Source organism: Balaenoptera physalus, assembly GCF_965194825.1.
Source record: "Balaenoptera physalus genome assembly, chromosome: 9".
Lineage (NCBI taxonomy): Eukaryota > Metazoa > Chordata > Mammalia > Artiodactyla > Balaenopteridae > Balaenoptera > Balaenoptera physalus.
This window is the reverse complement of record NC_138888.1, coordinates 44869646-44888184: the sequence shown is the minus strand read 5'-3', so window position 1 is coordinate 44888184 and position 18539 is coordinate 44869646. Positions and strand designations below refer to the sequence as shown.

General features: G+C 36.9%; 1 protein-coding gene and 1 long non-coding RNA gene across 3 annotated transcripts in view; one reads left to right on the top strand and one right to left on the bottom strand.

The window, feature by feature from the left end:
- LOC309667210 overlaps positions 1–2949 on the top strand; it is a 1070074-nt gene extending 1067125 nt beyond the window's left edge. Inside the window, exon 2 of the long non-coding RNA XR_014267624.1 lies at positions 156–2949. This is a non-coding gene — a long non-coding RNA (uncharacterized lncRNA). The remainder of the gene's footprint in view (positions 1–155) is intronic.
- FRK (fyn related Src family tyrosine kinase) overlaps positions 1–18539 on the bottom strand; it is a 109242-nt gene that overhangs the window by 5418 nt on the left and 85285 nt on the right. The window contains exons 3-5 of one of the 2 annotated variants that reach the window (XM_082475307.1): positions 12238–12401; positions 10382–10553; positions 7680–7838 (exon numbers count right to left, since the gene is read on the bottom strand). In XM_082475307.1, the coding sequence (XP_082331433.1) occupies positions 7680–7838; positions 10382–10553; positions 12238–12401 (495 nt within the window). The remainder of the gene's footprint in view (positions 1–7679; positions 7839–10381; positions 10554–12237; positions 12402–18539) is intronic. The other variant, XM_082475308.1, reaches the window with a different exon arrangement.

The following is an 18539-nucleotide window of genomic DNA, read 5'->3' as shown; positions in this document are numbered from 1 at the left end:
TATGGATTTAACAGTCATTGTTTAGGAGCAAGAGTTAAACATTAAAAGTGGGTAAGATTGCTAGAAAGTGATAGAATCATGAGAAATGCCAACATTTACAGTGCGCATATAAAAATAAACCTGCAGGGGGCTTCCCTGGTGGCGCAGTGGTTGAGAATCTGACTGCCAATGCAGGGGACACAGGTTTGAGCCCTGGTCTGGGAAGATTCCACATGCCGCAGAGCGACTAGGTCCGTGAGCCACAATTGCTGAGCCTGCGCGTCTGGAGCCTGTGCTCCGTAACAAGAGAGGCCGCGATAGTGAGAGGCCTGCGCACCGCGATGAAGAGTGGCCCCCACTTGCCACAACTAGAGAAAGTTCTCGCACAGAGACGAAGACCCAACACAGCCATAAATAAATAAATAAATAAATAAATAAAATTAAAAACCACTCCTTAAAATAAATAAATAAATAAAATAAAATAAACCTGCAAGAAAACTGAGAGGAATCAGCCTAAAGAATGAGAGAAGAACCAGAAGAGAACATCATAACAGTCAAAGGTTTGAGAAGAGAAATCACCACCATTGTCAAATAAGTCCAGCAAGATAAGAACTAAAAAGCATTTCTAAAATATAATAATTAAGAAGTCACTGGAAACACTGGTTGCAGGAAGAGAGTCTTGCTGGAGGTGCAGTATAAAGGGTTAAGGGCTGAAGGGGAGCTGAGGACGTGGAGATAGCAAGAGGAGATGTCAATTTCCAAAAACCTAGTCAAGAAGGGAAGACAAGAAGAAGCTAGCAGAGAAAAATGTAAGTCAAGGAAGGGAAAGCAATTATCATGAAGTTCCTGATAGTGAGGGATTGTCATTGATAAGGTAGTGGAGGAGTTTCTGGGCTGCTGGTTATGTTGTCATTCTTGATTTGCATAGTGGCTACACAGTTGTTTACTTGCTCACTTTATAATTACATGATAAATATATATGTAGAAAGGACGTAAATCATGCATGTCCTTTCTACATGTATGTCATCTTTTACAATTAAAAAAATGAAATAAATGGAGTCAAGGGAAGTTTTCAAATGGGAAAGACCTAAGCACAGTTTGTGTGTGAGTGTGTGTGTTTTTTTAATGCAAGCAGCATATTTAAATAGGCTCTGAGTAATAAAGGCCATTTATGACAAACTTGCAGGTAACATCATACTCAATAGTGAAAAGCTGAAAGCTTTTCCTCTAAGATCCAGAATAAGGCAAGGATGCCCACTCTCACCACTTCTATTTAACGTAGTATTGGAAGTCCTAGCCAGAGCAATCAACAAGAGAAAGAAATAAAAGGCATTCAGATTGGAAGAGAAGAAGTCAAACTTTTACTATTGGCAGATGACATGATACCATATACAGAAAATCCCAATAATAAATAAGATTCATTTATTATTAGAACTAATAAATGAATTCAGTAAAATTTTAGGATACAAAATTAAGATAGAGAAATCTGTTGTATTTCTATACACTAATAATGAACTATCAGAAAGACAAAACAATAAAACAATCCCATATACAAGCAAATAAAAAGAATAAAATACCTAGAAATAAATTTAACCGAGGAGGTAAAAGACCTGTACTCTGAAAATTGTAAGACATTGATGAAAAAAATTGAAGATGATACAAATGAATACAAATGAATGGAAAGATGTTATGTGTTCATGGATTGGAAGAACTAATATTGTTAAAATGTCCATTTTAACTACCCAAAGCAATCTACACATTCAATGCAATCCCTATCAAAATACTCACAAAATACCGACAGAGCTAGAACAAATAATCCTAAAATTTGTATGGAACCACAAAGGACCCTGAATAGCCAAAGCAATCTTGAGAAAGAAAAATAAAACTGGAGGTATCACACTCCCTGACTTCAGACAAAGCTATAGTGATCAAAGCAGTATGGTACTGGCACAAAAACAGACACATAGCTCAATGGAACAGAATAAAGAGTCCATAAATAAACTCACGCTCACCTGGTCAATTATCTACAACAAAGGAGGCAAGAATATATAATGGGGAAAAGAAAGTCTCTTCAATAAGTAGCATTGGGAAAACTGGACAACTACATGTAAAAGAATGAAACGACCATTTTCTCATATACAAAAATAAATTCAAAATGGGTTAGAGACTTAAATGTAAGACCTGAAACCACAAAACTCCTAGAAGAAAACATAGGCAGTAATCTCTCTGACACTGGTCTTAGCAATATTTTTTTGGATCTGTCTCCTCAGGCAAGGGCAACAAAAGCAAAAATAAACAAATGGGATGAAATCAAACTAAAAGGCTTTTGCACAATGAAGGAAACCATCAATAAAATGGAAAGACCGTCTACTGAATGGGAGAAGATATTTGCAAATGATATATCCAATAGGGCGTTAATATCCAAAATACATAAAGAACTCATACAACTCAACATCAAAAACAGATAAACAATCTGATCAAAAATTGGGCAGAGGACGTGAATAGGCATTTTTCCAAAGAGGACATACAGATGGCCAACAGGCACATGAAAAGATGCTCAAATCACTAATCATCAGAGAAATGCAAATTAAAACCATGAGATATTACCTCACACCTGTAAGAATGGCTATCATCAAAAAGACAAGAAATAGGGGCTTCCCTGGTGGCACAGTGGTTGGGAATCCGCCTGCCAATGCAGGGGACATGGGTTCGAGCCCTGGTCCGGGAAGATCCCACAGGCCACGGAGCAACTAGGCCCGTGCGCCACAACTACTGAGACCGTGAGCCATAACTCCTGAAGCCTGGCGCCTGGAGCCCGTGCTCCTCAACAAGAGAAGCCACCGCAATAAGAAGCCCGCTCATCACAACAAAGAATAGCCCCCACTTGCCGCAACTAGAGAAAGCCCGCGCACAGCAACAAAGACCCAACACAGCCAAAAACAAATTAAAAAAAAAAAAAAAAAAAGACAAGAAATAACCAGTGTTGGTGAGGATGTGGAGAAAAGGGAACCCTAGTGTTTTGTTGGTGGGAATTTAAATTAGTGCAGCCACTATGGAAAACAGTATAAAGATTCCTCAAAATATTAAAAATAAAACTGCCACATGATCCACCAGTTCTACTCCTGAGTATTTACCTGAAGAAAATAAAAACACTAATTGGAAAGATATATGCACCTCAAAGTTCATAGCAGCATTATTTACAATAACCATGATATGGAAGCAACCTAAGTGTCCATCAACAAATGAATGGATAAAGATGATTGGAACCCCGGCTGACACCGTGACTGCAGCCTTGTGAGAAACCCTGACCCAGAAGACCCGGCTCAGCTGCACCTGGATTCCTGACCACAGAAACTGTGAGATAATAAATGTTTGCTGCTTTAAGCCACTAAGTTTTGGGGTAATTTGTCGTGCAGCAATAAATAATAGGTGGGTATTAGGAGAATAATATCAGTGCTACGTATATGGTTAAAAGCATGGACTATGGAGCCAGATTTCCTGGGTTTGAATTCTCATTCAACCACTCTGAATAAGTTACTTAATCTCTCCATACCTCAGCTTCTTCAACTGCAAAATGGGGATGATAGTAATAATACTTAGTTCATGAGGTTGTTAGAAGAATGAACTAAATTAATACTTGTATAGGACTTAGAAAAATTCCTGACGCACAGTAAGTGCTATATAGTGTTTTTTAGAGGAAAAAAAAAATTAAAATATATATGCTCCTCTCCTACCACTATCCCATATGGTTGATTTTCCAGTAAATCACCTCATTTAATACTCAGAACAACTATAGGAAGTATTTTACCCTGTTTGATAGGGGTTCCTACCACTCAGAGGAACAGGTAATAATTTATAGAGTAGAGATTCAAATCCAGGATATGTTGGAGGCTGAAATGTCATGCGTCATAAATTTATTCTGTACTGCCTCCCTAAAATCCACCTTACACTCCTGAGCACCCAGAGTCAGGGGCTATGAAGAGACTTCCATTCATGCAGACAGCAAATAGTTATGGAGTTGTGTTCAGTTAAAGGGTATCTCAGTGAAAACATTCCTGTCTGCTTCAATCCACTTAACTGAACTGTCTGTGAGAATGATGAACAACATGCTAGGACTTGATTTGTAAAACAAAGAAAATATACTGACATATATTAGATGCTCCATAAGTATTTATTGGAAAGAAAACAAGCCCAGCTAAACTAAAAAATGCAGATATTTATCCTCTTTAAACTTCAGTAAGAAATACCAGGCATCAATTACCCTTAGTGCTAAAGTTTTTTGACAAGCCTTTTCCATTTTGGAGAAATTTATTACAAAAAGAGATTCAGCCAAGCTTAGGGACTACAAAGATGGTTCTATAGAAAAATGTGTGTTATTTCAGCTATCAAATACAACATCTAATCTTATTACAGTGGATATAAAAATGTTTTCACTGACAGGCACAATAGTGAAGGAAACTGAGTAGTAACATATTTCCTGCCCTGAAAAGTACAGTGGCCTAGGAACTGCATACAACCTCAGGGCACACTTCTAATACAGCAGCCAGATGTCAAAACTGATATAAACGTTCATAGACCTGTGACAATTTACATCTGCAGCAAGGAAATATTTTCAATTATGTTCCATTACTCAAGAGCATTTCAGCTTAATAATATTTATCATTATGGGATGTTTAAGAGCGGCAGATACATTTTGAGATCACTTTGCTGAAATCAAATCCTCTTGATTGGGAAGGGATTGTCTGTAATGAGCATGCCTTCATTACTCCCCCTGGCTGCTAAGTATCCGGGCAAAGGAAGGCCTTTGTAAACTTGACCCTGATAGTTCAACCCAGAAGATGACAGAGTTCGTGCTCAACCCTGAGTAAAACACATCAACAAGCCACAGAAATCCTCAATGTCAAAGGAGTTTGCAATATACTAAGCGTATCTTTGCAAGCTGATACCAAGCACAACAAAACAAGTCCCAACTGTATTAGGTTCAGGGTAGCCCTGACTTAATCTATCCATTAATTTATTCATTCACTTAGCCAACACACAATTAGTGCACACCTTCTGTGTGCCTGACACCGTTCTAGCACTAAAACAAAGAAAAATCTCTGTCATCTCCAAGTTGTATTTTAGAAGACACTAAAAATAAGCTACACAAATATGTCATGCATTATATGACGACTAACAGCTAGGAAGAGAAAACAAAAAGCAGGAAAGAGGAATACAGTGAGTCAGCAAAGGGAGATTAAATTTTAGAATTTAGAGGGTGACCCAGGAAGGACTCGCTGTAATGGGAATACCTAAGTAAAGACTTTAGGAAGTGAGAAAATGAGCTGTGCAGATAAGTAACGGGAAAATTTTTCAGGTAGAGGAAACGGCAAGTGCGCAGGGCCTGCAGCAGAGCACATCTGGAAGATACAAAGAGCAGCAAAGAAGGGCAGTGTAGTTGACAGAGTGAACCAGGGCAAAGCTGTGGGAGATGGGGTCGGAGAGGTAATGGAGAGCCAGGTCAGGCAGGACTTTATGGGTTACACAGAGAGAACCAAGGAGTCACTGAAGGTTTGGGGCTGAGGAGGGACGTGACCTGATTTACATTTTAACAGGATCTCTCCAGCTACTGTGTTGAGAAGAGACTGAAGGGGTCAAGAATCAAAAGAGGGAGACAAATTGGAAGGCTACTGCAGAATCCAGGAGAGAGTTGATGATGACTCGGACTGGAGTAGGAGAAGTGGTAAAATCCTGGATATATTTGGAAAGCAAGCCAGTGGGATTTGCTGGTTGGTCAGATATAGGATGTGAGAAGTTGAGGTGACTCCAAGATGTTAGGCCTGTGTGTTGACATTGTCAGAGAAGGAAAGACCACAAGAGGTGCAGATTACTGAGGATAATATCAGAGATCGGTTTTTGGACAAATTATTTTGAGACGTCTAATAGACATATGTAGTAGAAATGAGGGCTGTTTGCAAACTTTTGTTTTTTCCTGCTTTTAAGCACTTTAGAGGGCTGTACTCCTCTGCTCTCTTTGACTTGATTTAACCAAATGAAAAGGGCACAGAAATTACCTCTATCACTCCTGGTCAGAAGCTTTAAGAGCCAGAATGAGATTAGTCATATCCCCTGCTGCTGACAAGGTGATCAAAAGACCTGAGTCACCAGCCAATCTATATCTCACATGTTGCATGAGCAAAATAAACACCTGTGTTAAGACTCTGAGATTTGGAGGGGTTTGTTACTGCATCATACCCATATTATCCAGACTGATACAGTGTTCACGTGGAGAAGTTAAGAAGGCAGTTGGATATATGATTCTGAAGTAATGGAGGGATATAATTTAGGCAATTGGTAATACATACATGTTATTAAACAATAAGACTGGTTGAGATTACCAAGGAATCTGGTGATGTTGCAAAAGAGTCTTGGAAAATTCCAAGATATTGAGAGGTGTGGGAGATGAGAGAAATCACATAGATTGAGAAGAACTGGCAAGAAAGGAAGAGAAAAGGACATTGGATGAAGTGTCCCAGAAGCCAAATGAAGGTAGTGTTTCCAGAAGGTAGTGTTACCAGAAGGAGACAGTGTCCATTGAATTGAATACTGCTGATAGATCTGAGGATTGAGAATTGACTGTGAGATTTAACAGCGCGAATGTTTATAATTTGACAAAGCATTTTCGTTAGAGATAACCTGAAATGGTTCCTGTACTTTTGTCCCTGGGAATAAGGCAAAAGGAGTCAATGGCTGAGGTTAGTCTCTCTATGGTGGGTAACACAATCTAATACTGTTAAATTTGATATCTTTATGCAAGGGAGCTAGGTATATTTTTGTTTTTAACAGCACTTAGCAAGTCTTATGTCCTTTGTTCCTATCTAGTCTTGCAATTTAATATCACCAGCTTCACAAGTCACTCTGAAATGAGAGAATACCCCTATCTTTCCGATATCTTTGTTCCATTATTCTCACCTCCCTTTACCTCTATACATTCTATCAGTCCTACTCTGACATTCCAAGAAAGTACAGAAAACGCCTCTTTTTAAAGCATGGATTATTCTCTCATTACTTGATCTCCACTTCTTTGAACATCTCATTTTAGTGCTTATAATATTGTTGCTTATTAAATTATTCATTTGTAATAAACGTCAAAATTCTACAGTGCCCTTAAGTCTTCTCAGACTATAGGAAGCAGATGTAAAAATAAAGTAATAGTATACTTCTGCTTCTTAGTCTGAATATTCTAATGTTGCCTAGCGGTTGGAAGTATTTTAAATTCCAACAAGCACAATGTTGTCCAAAACTGGCAAAGAGAAAAATGAGGGTGCCTGTCCCTCCCTTCCCCCGAAAGCATTCCATGTCCCCTAATTCTGAGCCATAGAAAATACTGGTCCATGACTGATAATGTTCAATTAGTTATTGTAGGAAACAAAGCATCGTGAAAAACATGTATTCTTCAATTTTCCACATGACATTTACGTACTCTGATATGTCTATGGTGAACAATTTGTTCTTCCACTACATAAATATTTTTCCTCCCTTTGAGTACACAGTATATATCCTATTAAAGAGTAGTTGAGCAATTCAATGGTAAGACACTCATTATCACAGATATACCATAGTAGATATCCTTTGGGTTATAGAAGCCTTGCTAAATTGACATTTATAGGACTAGCTAAACTAAATTCCTCTTTTTTCCTTTTATTAAGTATTTAGCTTACTTTGGAGATATTCTTGCAGACTTCCATGTCTCATCAACTCTGTAATAATATAAATAGGATCTTCTAAAGTGCAAACGGCATAAAGCTGGATAAGCTTTGGATGTCTTAGGTTCTTCATTATCTGTGCCTCCCTCAGGAAGTCATTTGGATCCATTGAACCTGAAACAAGAAGAGGGGAAATCACTTTATGTTACTGAGGCATTCCTATCCTCACAGCAGCCTGGTGGGAATCACCAAGATTGCTTCCTGCCTCTCAGTAAAGTAAGAGCATCAGTGTCACAAAGCTTCAGATTTATCAAGGAAGAGAATCAGTTCAACCAGGGCAACCTAATAACTGATGTGTTGGTGCATCAGGGCTGTGCAGCTTACGTATTATGACCTGTAGGTGAAGAGAGGCTGATTCAGGTCCATGTGAAAAATGAAGGAAAAAGGAAACACTGATGGTCTAATTGATAAAACAAGGCAGGCATCTTAGGAACACAAAGAGAAGACATTCTATTAACATGAACACCGGAAGACACTGAATGTTTAATTACTGCAGAGAGTTTTTCTGTCCAGGATGCAGAGAAGACTAATAGTTGCCCTGTCCTTGGTACCCACTGTGGGAAGAGCTGGATAACTTTCCTAAAAAGCAATGACATTCTGCCATATTTATGTCTTTAATTCTGCAAGGACATATATCCATAGTGTAGGCCAAGTAGAAAACATTCAAGGGCCACTCCCAAAACTTAGTGATTTTTTCCTCCTATTGAAGCTGATATTCAACATTTTCTCCTGTATTGATATCTCCACAGTTGGTTTTAATAGCTTGACCAAATGATAAGGGAGATATTGGAGCCTATTTTGAAGACTCATCTACAATTAAATTGCACTTAAATGGCTCAACTCTGACTCACCATGCAAAGTGTCAAGTATCAACAGTTAACATCAAATAAAACCTAAGAGAAAGAATACCTGGAGTTACCTTTCTTTAGTCATTTAAAAATCTTTTATTTCTTTTAGGATATGATGTTTCAGAGCCATTGTTGTAACTGAAGGAATACTGTCGCTTCACATCTCAGTATTCACTATGGATAGTGCAAATATCATTTTCACTGATGCTTAAAGAGTCTGTTTCGTTCCTCATTCTCTCATACAGAAGACTTCACAGCTAATATTTGAACCCCAGGCATGGATAAGCTTTGATATTCCAAGCTAACACTCTGTTTATTAATATGCAGTTAGAAAGAGTTACATGTGACCTGCAGATCATTTCACATAAAGCATTTAGGCAATCTATCCTTTGGTATGCCTTTTGAGAGTCTAGAAGTTCACTACCCAGGCTCGATCAAATCCTAGCTCACTGTGTGATCCTGAACAAGTTACCAAACGTCTCTGAACTTTAGTTTCTTCATCTGTAAAACATGGCTAATAATCCTACTGACATAAAATCATTGTCAGGATAATAGCATTGTCTGGTACATATGTGTTCAATGAGTGTTGACTATATTTGTATTATTATTAATAATATGCATATTCTTAGGAAAACCAGACAGATCAACTGTAAGCATTTCTTCACAGGCTGAGGGGAAGAGGCAAGGACTTACAGAGGGAGAATAGGGGGAAATGGCCTATTCTGTTCTCCATCAATTTTTGCTGAGCTCCCTCACTTCCATCTCTACCACTATTCTGCTCCACATAATCAAATAGGATTAAAGTCTTGAATCATTGTGGCAAAATGGAGCTAAGAATAAAAGAGGCATCCAAACCATAATAAAGGACCGTTTTTGGTTATTATAATTAGTTTGGCCTATGGTTAGTTACGGATAAAGTAGGATCATTCCCCCACCCCCAAATAATCTGATTGATGAAGTTTCCAGTGATAGCAGCAATTATGATCTCCATTCAGACGATTTATCTACAATATGTTTCTATGTTGATGCTTTGGGTGGCCGTCAGATTCATGGAATGCAGGACACTTAAATCATTGCCAAATCACACCATCCGCTAGAGCTGAAACCATGGTACGTCAGGAGCCTCTGCAGGGGAAGCCTGCTCAGAGCTCTCCTTGGCTACGCTGGTTACAGCTGACCAGCTGCACAGCAAAAGAGACCCAATCTCAACTCAGCTAGTAATGCAACATTAAATATTAATTTTTGCCTGTCAAAGCTACTGTGGGAGTTGATTTCAGGCTCGTCTTTATTGTGTGGTAGTCTGCTAAGCAATAAATAGCTGAGAAGATTGATTAATGGCCCCAGTGAAGTGAAGACATTTAAGCAATCACCAAAGCTGTTTGCTGCTATTACACTGTAAATCAATATTAATTATTCCTCTTGGAGAGAAAACTATCATGGCGCTATTTTTTAATACAAGAAATCTGATTTTTTTTGTTCTCTTTTGACCTCCAAAAGGCCTTCCTTAGAGAGCAGTGTTAGGATGGATAGCTAGCTGCTTCTTTTTTGGAAAAAAATGATCAGATTGGACAATAAAGTTTAGTCTCAGTTGTTAATAAGATTAGGATTCAAAATCATAATCATATCTGCAGTAATTCTGAAAATCTCAGGTGCTGGGATAGATCATTGTGGTCACTACAGAAAGTGATTATAACACTTGCTTGGTGCCCACACTGGCTGTCCCATGACCTCTTGGACATTTACACTGGCAAGTTGAGCTTATAAGTATCAACATATGCCATTTAACCTTTGCCATTCTCGTTCTCGTACCTGGTTTTAATGTTTTTACTGCTACCGGAGTGGTACTGTTCCATAGGCCCTCCCACACTTCGCCGAACTGACCAGATCCTAATCTCTTCAGAAGTTGTATGGAGCTGCGGTCGATCTCCCACTGGTCCACGGTTTTATATGACAAATCAAAGGGAGCTGGGACTTGTATCTGCTTGACAGAATAATTAGAATACTGGTAAGAAAAAAGTTACATTCAACAACTTTTTGGTTGAAAATAACAGTCTAGGTACTTTTGAAAAGAGACATCATTTTTAAAAACAAAATATTGTAAATTTTATTCGAATTACTTTTAAATGGAAAGCAACTGTGGTAGAATCTGTATCTTTGCCTCTTCCAGCTGATCTCCCAAATCCTGCTAAGTCGGGCACCTTGCTGTCCATCTGTCCCACATGACACCCAAATACCTCCCTCCCACCTATGTGGTGGGAGTTCCCTTTGCCTCCTTGCCTACATAAATCAAGTTTCAAGGCTAAACTGAAGTTCCATCTCATCCACAATTATCTCCCCAACTCTTTGGCCTATAGCATTTACCATATGTATCACAAAATTTCTCATAATTAATTTCATCTTTTTTCAAATTCATTTACTTATTTGTTCACTCATTTACTCATTTATTTAATAAATAAATTTTTTTCAAGCACCAACTAGGTTCCATTCTGTAAATAAAATAGGTAAGGTCTCTGCTCTCCTAGAGTGCATAGTCTAGTTTGTCATCTGCCTTTAGAAATTTATCTTATCTCCTCCACTAAGTCATCAGCATCTTGAGTGCACAGAAAATCACCTACGCTTTGTAAACCCTTTTCCCTACCAGAATTCAACAATATTGGTTAAACTAAGAATTTTTAAGTCATATCTTTGTATCAGGCGAACTATTTCTTAGCATAAGCTCAGATACTCTTGTGAGGTCATTCCTGTACCATCTAAGATGTACATACTTATACCAAAATTGCCTATTCACGTCTCAGGATTTAACTCATAAATTCCCTGCATATGGGACAGAATTCTTCAGCTTCTAATTGTCTGTAGAGTTCTAATCAGGCATCACAAGGAAGCTTTCACCGGTCATCCAGGTATAAACCACAGGGTTGGCTATACCACTGACAGTACCTGAGACCTGAACTCTGATGCGAAACTGAGGGCTTGCCCCACTGAGGTGTATGACCACTACTTAACTTTAAACACATTTAGGTAAAACATGCAAACAACAGAATTTAATGACAGATGTAGATAAATTCTATAAATGTTACCTCCTCCCACTAAACAGCCAGGCCAAACAATCAAACTGTTAGAACAGTTAAATGATATCTATATGCAGACAACCAGATAATGAACCTGGTCATTTCATGTTAATAATCTTGAATACAGATCATCTAAGTAAGAATTGTATTCCAGAACTTCTTTCCCCCTCCAGCCATATCATTAAATGCTGCAATAACAAAGATACCAGATTAGTTTCTTAGTGCAAAGAATGAATATTTTCTGTGTTCAGTGGTTGCTTGAGGTTGGGACTTGGCAAACTTCTGAAAAGAATGAGATGGTAAATATGTTAGGCTTTGTGAGCCATATAGTCTCTGTTTCAGCTATTAAACTCTGCTATTATAGCAAAAGAGCAATGACAATCTGTAAATGAATGAGCATGTATGTTCCAATAAAGCTTATTTGTAAAAATAAGTGTGGGGCCGTATTGGCTCAGGGGCCACAGACTGCCTATCTGTGCCTTGGGTATTCAAGGACCTTTTTTTCTGAGCTGACATATCACATGACAAATAACTCCAACACCTGAAGGAAAAAAATTAACTTCAAAAATAAAGGAACACAGCTTGAAAGCATTTCACCTTTAAGCATGGTTTTCCCAGCTTGACACACAGGCCATCGCTTGTCTTGGTGTAGTGACTCACGAATTCATTCAGTGTTGAAAAGGTTCTTCTCCGGGTGAGGAAAAAGTCCCCTGCATCCAGTCTTCTGATTCTGTAGTGTTTCACAACCCCTTTGTCTAAAACTGGAACCCAAAATAAGTCCTTTTAATAAACTTCTTGCCAAAGCAAAGGAGATTTGCTTATTTTTTTTTTTTTTAGATTTGCTTATTTTGTGATGATAGTTTCAATGCATGGAATAAAATTTTAACAAATTCTATTTATTTCTCAACTTTGTTTCAGAAAAGACTTCAGGAAGCTTACAAAGGACATACAGCAGACTAAAAAGGAAAAAAGAATGTGGAATCATATTTTAAAGGAAATATAAAAATAAAAGAGTACAGTTAGCACTAAAAACAAAACTTTGATTTGAGGCCTAGTATACTTGTTTAAAACAAGCTATAAAATGGACTCTATCATTCTAGCAATGTAAAGAAGGAAAGAGTTTCAGAAACCACAGTGTTCATAAGATAGAATCACAAAAGATGTTTAGAAACAGTTCTTTCTGGTACAGAGACAAAGGAGGATTTCCTCCCATGAAATTCTATAACATGGACACTAAAATAAAATAGCGTTCTCAGAAAGCAAAATCTATGTGTAGATATAGATATAAATACAGATAGAGATGGAGAGAGGGAGAGAGGGAGGAAGGGAGAGAGAAATATTATTGAGCCTTAAAAAAAGAAGGAAATCCTGTCATTTGCAGCAACATAGATGAACCTTGAGGCTATTGTGCTAAGTGAGATAAGACGGAGGAAGACAAATACTGCGTAGTATCACTTATATGTGCAATCTTTAAAAAAAAAAATTAAACTCATAGAAACAGAGTAGAAAAATTGTTGCCTGGGAATGGGGTTGGGGGGAGCAGGATTAGGGAGAAGTTGGTAAAAGGGCATAAAACTTCAGCTATAAGATGAGTAAGTTCTAAGCATCTAGTATATAACATGGTGACTAAAGTTGATAACACTGTATTATACAGTTGAAATTTGCTAAGAGAGTAAAACTTACATGGTCTCACCAAAAACGGAGAGAAATATGTGAGGTGACAGATACGTTAATTAACTCGATGTGGGGAGGGGGAATCCTTTCACAATGTATATATATTTCAAATCATCATGTTGTACATTTTAAATACCTTTTTATTTTATTTGTCAATTATACCTCAGTAAAACTGAAAAAAATCATTTCATCTGCATACAGGAGAATATTTTATTTTCGGTTCTTTATAATAAAATGCAGAGAGCAGGCAAACATTTAGCTCCTCCAAAAGTAATATAAGGTTCTTAAATTACAATTTTTTAAGTGTCTGGAACACATCCTTGTACTCTCTGATCTGTCAAATTATCATTCCCACTGACTATAACTCTTGGGGCAATGTTAATTGCCTTATATAATCATCACCAAACAGAGGGGTTTTATTAGGATACAGAGCTAAGCTCATTACAGATTCCCGTTTATGGATTAAAAGGCTAACAAAAAAATCAAAGAGATATGTAAACAATTTTAGCCCCAATTCATTTCTCCACAAAGTAATAAAAATATTAGAAGTAGAAAGGTAGCTAAGTATAAATTATACCTGCAATTTATATAAATTGTTGGCCTGAAAATTCATTTGCAATTTATCAAAAAGAAAAGTGCATAAAGTATGACTGAGATGTCTAGCAAGCCAACAGATCTATAATTGGAAATGATGGGAAGCAATAAAAAAAATTCTCCTTTTTTAACCAAGATGGACCATATCTGGTTCCAAACTGAAGTGGACTACATGGAAATTAAACTTAGGAATTCCCTTTTAATGCATCACAAAAGACAATGATTTCGAAGCTAGAAACTAAAGTCAACAGACGACTGAAAGGTTAAAATACTCTTTGTGATTTTCTTAATAAGGGATGCAAATCCCAATGATTGATATGGCTTTGGCAATTGCCAATGATCGTAAAGGAAGCCTAAATAAATGTTTGCCAACTATTTGTAGATAAAGGTTTAAACTCTCAACTGTAAAAACCAATACTTTCAATACATCTAGAGTTGTCAAGCACAATAAAGGTAATTTTGTTTAATAGAAAAAAGCTATAGACAGGAAGATGGGAGATCCAGGTTACAATTTAACTAGTATGTGACCAAAACATGGCAATGTCACTGGGCCTCCATTTCTTCATCATTAAAAGAGCAGGCTTTAAGAAAACTCCAAATTTCCAAATGTTTCCACTCTAATGTTCCAACATTTCTAATGGCTGTTGCTTTCTCTCTCTGAATTCTCATTTCTTTCTGTAGTGCTTTCAGAAAACTACAAATTGTGAAAACTACACATTACCAAAAAAAAAAGTAATTCTCACCTTGGAGCCTTGAACACCACTTGAATGCTTTTTCTATGAATTTTCTAGTAGCCAGCCCCTCTTCAGGTCTCATTTTAAATCCTCAGAACCAGCCTTCCCCCATCACCCTGTTGCATGTACTCCTCCCAGCTCCTTTCTATCACATTACCCAGTTTAATTGTGACGGTGGATTTATCTCAGTGGAGGCGGCTCTGTGAAGGGCAGGGACTCTGTGTCTTGAACTAATACCTACTCAGAGCCTGACACAGAGTAACAACTAACATAAACATCTGCTAGATGAATGAATGATGTCACTAACTCTTGGATTTGAAGAGAAATGTAAGCTTCTGAAATGTCTGCTGCAAAATTAAACAGGTAATTATACAAATACTTTTAAGTCAAGACTTCCCTGGAATTTTATTCTTAAACAGAGGAAAAAAACTTAGCCCCAGCATATAAATACTATTAGAGGACAGTCATTCATGTTTATATCTAATTTCTTGAGCTTTGCAGCATAACACAGGAATAAGTACTCCATCCCTGACCAGCATCATAGATTACTTATACGCAGTTCATTTAAGTTTTCAGTCTAGCCAAGACTGAAATACATATATATATATATATATATAATTTTAAAATTAGATCACAGAAGCTACATCAGGGAAATTCAATACACCATAGTCAGGATGAAGGCACTTTTAATATTGTATTCCTAAGTAATCAAATCCAAAATAAGTGTTTTTTTTAAGTGATTTTAATTTGTTAGTAGTGAGTCCACACATTTGCAAACTGTCATTCCTAATAAAGATTGAATTCAGAAGGTCTCAGAACTAAGGAGAAATGAATTTTCTATTCCTTTTCTGGTTTGCTTTGATCTTTATTATTGAACCAAACCTATTCCAAATTCTACAGGCTATAAGTGAATGATAATGTTTGTGCCATTCTTACTGTGAATTACTATGAGTTCAGATTAGTTAAGCATTTTAGTAGTTTAACTGCAAAACATGTAAACATTATATAAAATATAATGGAATCATCCATCAACAAACTCAGTAGCATCACAATTGAATGAATTGAGCTACTAAAAGCCAGGCATTCTGAGTTTACATCTTGACTCTCATTTATGCTGTTTGACCTAGGGGAAAATGTTTCACCTGTCAACTGCTTAATCTACCAGAACATGTCCAAGAATTAGAATATATTGTAGAGATGAAGGTAAGCATGTATGAGGAGTACAATAAAGGTTTGTTGAACATTGAAAGAATTCAGCTATTTCTGTCCATGACCTTCTATAAGGACCATGGCACTGGTCACCTGATTATTTGTCCACCTTCACATCCAGGGTAACTGATTCTGCGAGAATGCATGTGATATAGATGGAGTCTTATGATTTCAGTCCTAAATGCCAGGCCCAAATGAATTTAGAAAGAGTTGGTGGCAGACGTAGAAGCCCAGCTTTCTCCTAAAGGTGAGATCTTATCGTATAGTCTCTGATGATAGAAAAGAGTTTGTCTACCACTGCACAAAGGAGTGAGATTTCATCAAAAAACACTTTCAAAGAGTTTTTTTCCTCAATTTACCACATGACTAACATATTATTCAGAACATATTAAATAATTATGATATTCCAAAATTAAGTTTTTAAAAGACAGAACCTCCAGAAATTAAAGTTAATTTTAGTACAATATAAACATTAAGTTAGAGGCTATGTCTGCAAGACATGAGACAACCTATTAGGCTTAGTGAAAAATATCAGTATAACAAGTAGTTTGGCATTTTACAGATAAACAAATGATTGAGCAGTTTCATTTTCAGCTGGTCTTCTGGCATCATCTGGGCACAGCCTTATTCTTACTGACTGAAAATAATCTGTTCCCATACTGGGTAAAACAATATGACTTAGATGATTGAGCAAAGGATTGAAAATCAAGAACTCACTGCCCTAATCTAATTCTCCCAGTGATTTGTTCTTTGACCTTCGGCAAGGAATTTCATTTCAGTTTCCTTATCTAGAAAATGAAAATAATGATCTCATCTATATACTCTCACAGGGATAGTTTGAGTGTCATTATTCACAAAGGATGATAGACATTTCTAAATGTGCAATGTGTGAGTACTATACTAGAATATCAGTATTATTAAATAGCTTTGTCAACAAGAGAGCCACTTCCAAAGTAAAAGTTTCCACTCTTTGCACAATAAAGGCTACATAACATAGTGGCTACCAAACATATTAAGTGAAGAAACTGCCATTAATTCTGTGTGAGAGAACTCCTACACATGTAAACTCCTGTTTATTTGATTTCTCTTTGGAAGGGTGGTTTGTACTTTTCAAAACTATTATAAAGATAATCATGATAACACCTCCTATACCATTGCTTTAGAAATCATGCTAAGATAGTTCTACACCAGTAAGTAAATAACATTAAATTGAGTTATTACACTGTCTCCCCCATTAAAACAGAATCTAACACACACACCCATTTTACACTGTGTTTTGTTCTACAGCAAACAGAATAGAATTCCTGTATGAGTAGTTTTGAAAGAAGAAATTACACCTGTCTCAAAATATTAAAGTGGTATCATGTAGAAGACTTGTTCTTTTATGATGAAGAAAAAATCCACTAAACCAAAAGTAACAAACAGATTTAACTCTCTTCATGCATAAAACTCAACTACTGGGTCCCCAAGGTCACCTGTCTCCCAGCCAGGCATATTCAGTGTGCTGTGGACATCAGTCAGTAAGTTTGACTACTAAACTGCTAGGTTAAGTGAAGACTCATTAAGAGAATGTCTATATTAGGTGACTCAAAAAACTTTAAAAATCTATTTGAAGATACATCTGATAGCTCTCATGTCCTGAGGTCTTCCAGCATTGTTACCAGTCCAGTAGACCAGCTGAGGTACTTTTATAGTCAAAGACAACATAATCAACTACCCTTACGTGCAAAAATCAACTATCTCTTCCATATTATATAGAATGGAAATCCATGAGCCTGAACCACATATATGTCCAAATACTTAGGATATTTTTGAGAAAACTGTTGGTCTTATCCTCAAGACCCCTATGGTCTAACTCCTTATTAAAACAGGCCAATCCCCAATCAAAGCTGGCTCTTAAATTTTCAGAACAAAATGTCAGTTTTGTTGTTTATACATATGATATCTTATGAAGATGAGCATCACTTTAATTAATACATAATATAACATTCAATATTTTGTCATATAATTTAATTAAAAAGCATCTACCACAGTTTTACATGAAAATAGCATTTGCAGCATCTGATATTGCACAGAAAGTCTCTGGGAAACAACTTGACTCTTTATTCCTCTCGGGACTCTTAACTTCTCATTCAGTATTATATCTGTAATAAATCATCAGGAATTTACATCCATGGATGTTATTATCTCAGTTTCCTACAGAAAGTCTTTCACTGGACTAAGATTTAATGTGACATGAAAGCCAGTGCTTCTACTTTTCAAAACTTACCCTAAGGAAATAATCCAAGTATTTACATGCATTCATTTAGTTATATATCTGCTTTGTTCCAGAAAGATCCAAAGGCTTGCATACATTATCAAAATAAAATGAAATTTAAGATAAGTGGACAAAAAGGAAAGGAAAGGACGATGACTCCAGGAACAAGGCTGGTATGCTTTATGTAAGGTATTCTTTAGACTTCCATCCATGTTTGCTAGATGTGGGCCAAAGATTTGGCTCTCCGCATTTTTGACAGCTCAAAACCATGAGAGAAACTCATTCAGTTACCTGAGTCCCTGAATAAAATATTAATAAACTGTTACTCAAAAAAAAAACCAAAACACTATTGCTGGTACTGAAATGAGAGAGAAATTTCTCACATAGGTCTTCATAAAACACACACACACACACACACACACACACACAGA